General features: G+C 41.2%; 1 protein-coding gene across 1 annotated transcript in view; it reads left to right on the top strand.

Annotated features, from left to right (window-relative positions):
• Positions 1-3,571: 3,571 nt before the first annotated feature.
• Positions 3,572-8,170, top strand: part of AUH (AU RNA binding methylglutaconyl-CoA hydratase) — a 371,318-nt gene continuing 366,719 nt past the window's right edge. The window contains exon 1 of the mRNA XM_007949073.1: positions 3,572-3,833. Within this exon, the coding sequence (XP_007947264.1) occupies positions 3,572-3,833 (262 nt within the window). The remainder of the gene's footprint in view (positions 3,834-8,170) is intronic.

Raw genomic sequence — 8,170 nt, 5'->3', positions numbered from 1 at the left:
CCTCCAAATGGTTGACAATGGTAGCTGGGCACCAGTGGTTCTTCTGGTCTCATAGTCATATAGACAGGATTGCATGGTGTACCAGTTGCTTGGACTAATTGTTTCCATGAATCTTTGGTTTTCTTCATTCTTCTTTTCTCTGGATGAGGAGAGACCCATCATTGCATCTAGATGACTGCTTGCAAGCTTTTAAGATCCCAGTTGTTACTCGCCAAAGTAGGAGGTGGAACAATGTTTTGTGTGTAGTATGTTATGCCAATTGAGCTTGATGTCCCCTATGACTATGGTCCCAAGCCCACAGGTTCAACTACTTGCTCCCTCTGGGTAGCTGGCTGTGGCCAAAAGTGACTACAACCTTTCCCTTTTCAGCAATATTATATACCTGGGAATTCTTATAGAACATGCAAATATACTTGTATAACCATTGGGAATGACTAATTCTTATTTTTGAATATGAACCAAGAAACTGAAGGCAAGGCAGAATTCAGGTCTCTATCCCCCAGCCTCTGAGACCATGTAGCTCCAGGGAAGCTTTTGCTTTTGAAAGACCCCTCCAAAAGTAGGTGAAGCTGTTGTTGTTGTTGTTGTTACTGTGTGCTGTCGAGTCGGACCCAACTCATAGCGACCTCTCCTTGGGTTTCCAAGGCACTATCACTACAAGCTAGATTGCCCAACCTTCCTTCTGATGAGTGGCTGGTGGGTCTTCACCTTTTAAAAAAAAGTAAATTCTTACTACAGTTATCAGAGATTGAGTGGGTCCCTATCATAAATGATTTTTCCTGCTTATAAAGGAAAAATAGTAAAAGAAAAAAGTTCATTTAATATGTTATAAATCACATTAAATGTGTTGTCAAATCGAGAGAAGTGCCTGATTCCCTTTTGGGTTGAAATTTTATATTTGTGTGTTTCCTCTTACGTTTTTGCCTCAACTTAATTTTATTTAAGAAGCTCTAGTGGCGTAGTACCTAAGGCATTTGACTGCTAAACAGAAGGCTGGCGGTTCAAACCCACAGCCACTCCTCAGAAGGAAGACTCGGCAATCTACTTCCATAGAGATACTGCCTCGGAAACCCAAGGAGGGGTTGCTATGAGTTGGGACCGACTGGACAGCAGTGAATTTTTTTGTTTGTTTTATTTAAAACTAGCATCATCAAAACCAATGGTTTAAAGGAGAATTTATATTATTTGCACATGGACTTTTTTTTTCAATTATTATTATTACTAGTCAGATGTCTAGAAATGTAATAATCTTAGTATCTCAAGATTATGTGTTATATATGAAGCTCTTTGAAAATAAGATTTATCATTATGAGAAATTTCTGTCTAAAATTTTTGAACTGACTTTATTTGGCTTTACATTACTTTGGTAACTATTTCCTGTAAGGTTTTCACTTTGAAACACTTGATAAAACTCTCTCATCAAAAAGATGAACAATATTGGGCTTATGAAAAGGTCTATGATAATTTGAACGTGGATCCTACTATACTGAATCAAAATGTCCAGAACTCTGGTGTAGAAGGTGATGGATTCACAGATCACGGCTGATCACATGGAACAAAAATTAACCACATAGGACTGAGTGGACTAAAGGATTACTAGGTTCTTATGTGGGAATATTGCTGATGTTTCAAGGTTCTATTTTCTGGCTATAAGAAACCATTTTCCCCCTTTCCCTCAAATTAACTAATGGGTGGAGATACTGTAACTATCAGAAGTTTTTATTGGTAATCTCAACAAAGTTGTAAACACCATAACCAGAGAAGTGTCTGAAGTTCAAGCTACAATTTTATAAAATAGATTGGCATTAGATTTCCTGCTAAGTCTCCAGGAACAGTTTTGTGCCTTAATAGAGGAGTGTTGCTGAGTTTAAAATATGCAATCTGAGGTTTTGCAGAATGTCATTGTACCTGAAGCACATGCAAGCAGATATATATATAAACAAATGCATGATGGAACTTGTTTCCCTCATACAAAGACCTTAGAGTCATGATTTCATGGGTTATTTAAGACAATTGGTCAAATACTGTTAATGTTTCTGAACTATGTCCTAGTTTGCTGTACAGATTTCTGGCTTTCACAGAACTCAGGGTAACCCACACAGACCATTGCCTTTAGGTGTCCTTTTGAACCCTGAAAAATATGGTGCCTAAAAGCCACTTTTCAGTCAAACATGGTCTAGATAAACTAGTAAGACCATTTTGCTCTGGGCATTGTGCTCTTTTGAAGAATTCAGTCTGCTTTGCCAAAAAGATTCCAAAGATCAGACTGATAGCTATGTTTAGGGTAAATAATTATTTTAATTGGTCTTCAGGGCAATGTTATATGAAACACATCTAATGCTTGTAATCAAACTGCCATTCACCTTGCTATGAAGAAAATTGTGTACCTTGAAACTAGGTCCTCACAGATTGACCTGACATTGAATTAGTCTTTTGGGAGATCAAATAGTTCAACAATGTGGCCTTGCCTTGCACTAATCCTAACTTAAAACCATTGAAGCAGGATGTCTCAGTGGAAGAAGATACTCTTAAAATGATTGAAAAGTTTCTAGGGAAATTCATGATCAGAAGAGAAGAAAATGTGTGAGGCCATCATAAAACTGAGGCATTTGGCTTAATGAAAATGGTTGACACAAAGTTTGGCTCAGACTCCCTTTTACATTAGGCTCCACTTGCATTTCTGAGAAAGTGAACTATGACTGTTGGTGAGTAAACAAGGGAAGGGCAGGTTGCACTGGCAGAACACTTCTTGTTGTTATGTGCCGTGGAGTCGGACCCTACTCATAGCGACTGGGTTGCGGAGGCAGTATCACTACGGACGTAGATTGCCCAACCTTCTTTCTACTTACTATATTTTAAATAGATTAAGGAAAGAACCACAACAGGAGGGATCCATCCTGAGAGGGGCTGTGTCTAAGAAGCTCCTATACAGGTTTCTATAACCATTCCATAGCCTTGGAAAACTACTTTCTTCCCTCTTTTCTTTTTTAATTTGTGATTTGGGAGAAAGTTTATAGAGCAAATCCCATTCAACAATTCATACACATTTTGTTTTGTGACAATTTTTGTAATTCCCACGATGCAACAGCACTCTTCCACTTCATCTCTGTGTTTACCATTTCCGTCCATCCCTTTTTCCTATCCTTTCCTGCTTTCTTAGCTTTATCCTTAGACAAATGTTACCCTTTTGATCTATAGTCATTGTTCTAATGAGTGCATACTTTCCTGTTATTATTGTTCATCTGATAAGCCGTGTTTACCACATCACTCTTATTTGCAATTTGCCGGGGTCTGACTGGCGCAACAAAGCGCAGTACCCGGAAGGAAGGAGAACCGCGCAGGCAGGTAGCCGACCAAAAGAGTTGAGGCCGGTTGACCTACACCATTTAAAAACTCTCAACCAGGAGAGGGGTGTGGCGGGCGGGGGCGGTGCCTGCCACCATATCCGGACTTGGTCGTCGCGCGCGTGCCCGCACCCCTGGTTCAGGCGGCGTGCGCGTGGAAGGAACGGCGGCTTCAGTAGGGGCGGAGCAGTGGCTGTAGCTGCTAACCCACGCTGTAAACAGGTAATATGGCGGCTGTGGCGGCGATAGTGTCTGGGGCTTTGGGGGCCATGCAGACAGGTCGTGCGCGCTTGGTCGCCTGTTGGTGTGCACAGCTTGGCCTGGGACTGGGATTTTCGGCCTCGGCAACAAGCCTGCGGGCCGGACTGACGATGTGGGCCAACGGCTGGGCACCCGTGGCCGGGTGCGCTGCCCCGAGGAGAGGTTACAGTTCTGAGGTGAAGGCAGAGGACGAGCTGCGGGTGCGGTACTTGGAGGAGGAAAATAGAGGTGAGATGCCGGGTGGGGACGCGAAGGGGGCTGTCTCTCGGAACGTGGGCTGCTGCATGGGGCTTGAGACACCGGGGGTGGAGTGGATGGCGCCCGAGCACCTTGTAATCCTAAGAACGGGCGTTGGGGACAATTTTGGTGGGGTAGTCGAGAAGGTCTGTGGTGTCTGGATTTACGTCAGTGTCCGCTCACCCGACACGAGGTCTGAGTCAGTCGGGTTCGCTGAGCCCAAGGCCCTTCCTGTACCTCCCAGCGTGGACATTTTCAATATACACCTTAGTACTTTTAATATTTAAATGTGTATAGGGAGCATCTTACACGTAAAGTGGACATACTGAGCACCGATAAATAACTGCAATATACGCTGTCTAGACGAGCCAAAGTAATTTTATTTTTGCTACCAGGTTTTGCTCTTGTGTAATTGCCTCTGTCAGTCAGTGGTGATGTACAAAGCTGAGTTGTGAATGTACTTCATTATTCTGAAAACCTAATGAAATTTGAATCTTGTTCAGCTGCAGCACTTTTTTTCTCTTGACCATTTTAGCATAGAAAGTTAGGTATTGGGGAATATTCAGTTAACACAGTTCAGAGCACTTTTTGTCTTCCACTTGCTATGCTGCATCTGAGGCTTGCTATTCTATATCTGAGGACATAAATGTGAATGATAATTGGTCTTGCCTTTGAGCTCCCTACAGTGGGAAGAGACACAGATGCATAACCATTACGTTACAGTGGGAGGGAGGGCTATGAAAGAAGGTAAGAGTGGGAGGGAGGGCTATGAAAGAAGGTAAGATTTGGAGAGAGTACTGATGAAGAGTTCCCTTCATTTGCAGTGAGGAAAGCTAATTGGATACTGAAGGGTGGCATAGCATTTTACCAGGGAGTAAGTCACAGGGCCAGTCATGTAAGTCGGGCAAGCAATTATTGAACACCTGTAATCTGTTAAGCAGAAGGCAAAAGAGTAAGTCACTATTCCTATCTTTAAGGAGGTCAGTGTAGGAGGAGGAAAATACTAGTGACAAATAAAAAAAGAAAAAAAAAAAAAACCACCTCACTGCTGTCCAATCGATTCCGATTCATGGCAACCCATCCTTGGGTTTCCCAGGCGGTATCTCTACGGAAGTAGATTACCCAACCTTCCTTCCAAGGAGTGGCTGGTAGGTTTGAACCGCCAGCCTTCTGGTTGGCAGTCAAATGCCTTAGGCACTACGCCACCAGAGCTCCCTTTTGTTTGGTTTTGGTATCTGTATGGAAGTAGATTGTCCGGTCTTTCTTCCGAGAAAATTGTTGTTGTTATGTGCCGTTGAGTTGGACCGACTCATAGTGACCCCTCCTTGAGTTGCTGAGGCAGTATCACTAGGGAAGTAGATTGCCTAACCTTCCTTTTGAGGAGTGGCTGGTGGGTTTGAACTGCCAGCCTCCTGGTTAGCAGTCAAGTGCCTTATAGGCTATGTTAACTTCAAAGTTCAGTAAGAATTGTAATTGCCCCCTCTCCTCCACCAGAAGTATATGGTCATTTACATTTGGGGAGGTTGGAAGAAAGGAGATTTAAGTTAAGCTATCTCCAGATGAGACAGATGTCAGAGGCATTCCTTAATAGGCAGTGGAATTTGACAGTGAGGATTCTTGGAGCCTTTGTGCTTCAACATTCATATGTGTAAAATAGGAAAAATGATACTTTATAGGGTTGCTGTGAAGACTAGGTGAAACTGTTATAATGTAAATTGCCCATTAAGTATCTAGCTCATAGTAGGTGCTCAGGAGTATGAAGTCATTTCATTCCTTACTATTTATTATTCCAGAGAGAGACAAGAGCATGGTCAAAGGCACGGAGATGTGAACGTGTGTGGTGTATTTGGGAAACAACATGTAAGGCATGTGTAGCTGTAGTACTGCAAAATACTGAAAAATTCTTCTTTAATGGTAGGTTGGCAGTGGAGTGAGTGGTACTGTCTTTATAAATTTAGCAGAATGAAATTTCAGTTACATTAGGTGACCTAACAGTACATTAGATACAAAGGAATTACAACTATGGCTAGTATTATGCACCATGTTTTGTATATATTTTTTTGACTTTATGGTATAAATAAATGCAAATTGAAGGTAAATTTGTACAAAATGCCTATGAAGTCCATAAGTTAGGATCGTAATGGATCAAAAGACAAGAAATCAGCACATAGAAAAAAATTTAACTCAAATATTATCACAGGTAAAAATCAGCTATTTAGACACCATGGGTTCTTAAAAATTGAGTGAGCCTTCTTTGGGGATTGGCAGGAGTGATTCAGGTTAACATTACCTATGCTTTGTTGTGGAACTACTGACAAGTAGTGCAAAAAAATACCTGAGGTCAAGCTTCTATAGATGAAGGAGGCTCCCTGGTGCCTTTTTGGTTTCTCATAAAGGCGACTCCAAAATTTGGTGGTGTCAGTAGCCTTCAGGGAATGAATATGAGAACTCTTCTGGATTATTGGAATCCCTGACTGCACTCATAACTCTTGTTAGTTGGATAGCTCTTTAGATAGTTGGAGGTGGGCAAGTGCTTAAGAATGTATTAGCCCTTATCTATTGTCTGGGTTCCATATTTGTAATTTGCTGCTGAGGCACAGTTATATGATTTATTTTAGCTTATTATTTCTTGCATTGTTGACCAACCTACTCAGTTTTAGAGCAGCAGACCTACTGTTGGTTTACAAATGTCCCCCTTGTTCTACTGCAACATCATCCTTTGTAGGTCGTCTGGTCTCCAGTCATTCATTCTCCTTGCCAGTTTATTCTTCATCCCTGGTATCAGGGTTGCCTTTTTTTAAAAGCAAAAGAATCACTTCTCTGCTCAGTTAAAAATCTTCAGAGGTTCCCTGTTGCCTGTAGGATCTTCACAGCTATTGGGTCTTCCTAGTTTATCCCATATCCTTTCAGCTGTATCAAAGCTTTTGCCTTTTCCTTCTGTTTATTATGTCTGTTCTTTTGTACTCACTTCATGGAATTACTCTCACCACTATACCTGTCTGATAAGCTTCTACTTATAATTTGACCCATCTTAAAGATCATCTTTGTGAACCATGCCTTAGTAATGAAGTCATCCTTTGTATCTTCCTCATCTCTTTTCCTCATCCTTCACGTCTAGTTTATCATCGAATTTTGTTCAATATCTTTTGATATCTTTCCACTTTCTTCTGTGTTCTTTGCCAACAGCACCCTTGCTTAAACCAGCATCATGGTTTCCTACAAGTGGACTACTGCTTTATACCTAGTTAGTCCTTACTTGCTGACAGTTATTACCCTAACCTTTGGTCATTAATGCAAAAATTGTCATTATGTGAAAATGTAGGATGACCACATCAGATTACAAAATGGGGGATGATGCATCATTGTACAACTGCCAAAGTACATCTTTACATAACTGTCAAACCACTGAGAATCAGGGCCCAGCCAAGTTGACGAACTTTAAACATCACAACAACATCACTCTAGCTTAGAACCTCAGGGTTTTTTTTTACTACCAGATGTACATCATTAATGTGTAAAATGGTCAATATTATGAATTGAGTTGTATCCTCCAAAAATATGTGTCAACTTGACTAGACCATGATTCTCAGTATTAATGTAATTATTCTCCATTTTATGATCTGATTAATTATGCTATGTGTTATAAATCCTCACCTCTGATATTAATGAGGTAGGACTAGAGGCAGTTATGTCAGTGAGGCAGGATATGATCTACAGAATTAGGTTGTATTTTGAGTCAGTCTCTTTTGAGATATGAAAAGGCTTAAACAAACTAGCAGGAAGGAGAAGACCTGCTACCACTAAGAAAGAAGAGCTGGGAACGGAGCATGTCCTTTGGACCCAGAGTCCCTGTATTGGGAACTTTCAAGACCCGTGGGAAGATTGATGCCAAGATACATGGAGCTCTCCGAGATGCTGGGCCCACAAATGTTGAAAGGAGACAAGGATCTTCCTCCTAAACTGTGAGCCTATGGAGAAAGCCTTCCCCTAGAGTTAGTGCTCTGAATTTGGACTTTAGTCTCCTAGACTGTTAGAGAATAAATTTCTGTTTGTTAAAGCCATCCACTTGTGTATTTTTGTTATGGCAGCACTAGATAACTAAGACATTTGGATAGTATATTTTTCACTGGTGTCATAATTGTAAAATGTCAGATAACGAGATAGTTGATAAGTAGATACAGTAGATGTAGTCAGTAACTGGTCTCCTTGCGTCCATTTGCTTTTCCACTTTAACAGGTTGGTTTCTATCATTTATATGTTGTTGTTGTTGTTAAGTGCCGTCAAGTCGTTTCCGACTCATAGCGACCCCATGCACAGCAGAACGAAAC

This window comes from Orycteropus afer, unplaced genomic scaffold (assembly GCF_000298275.1).
Source record: "Orycteropus afer afer isolate SDZICR_OR568_19922 unplaced genomic scaffold, OryAfe1.0 scaffold00236, whole genome shotgun sequence".
Lineage (NCBI taxonomy): Eukaryota > Metazoa > Chordata > Mammalia > Tubulidentata > Orycteropodidae > Orycteropus > Orycteropus afer.
Note: the sequence above shows the minus strand (reverse complement) of the source record. Positions and strands in the feature narration are given on the sequence as shown.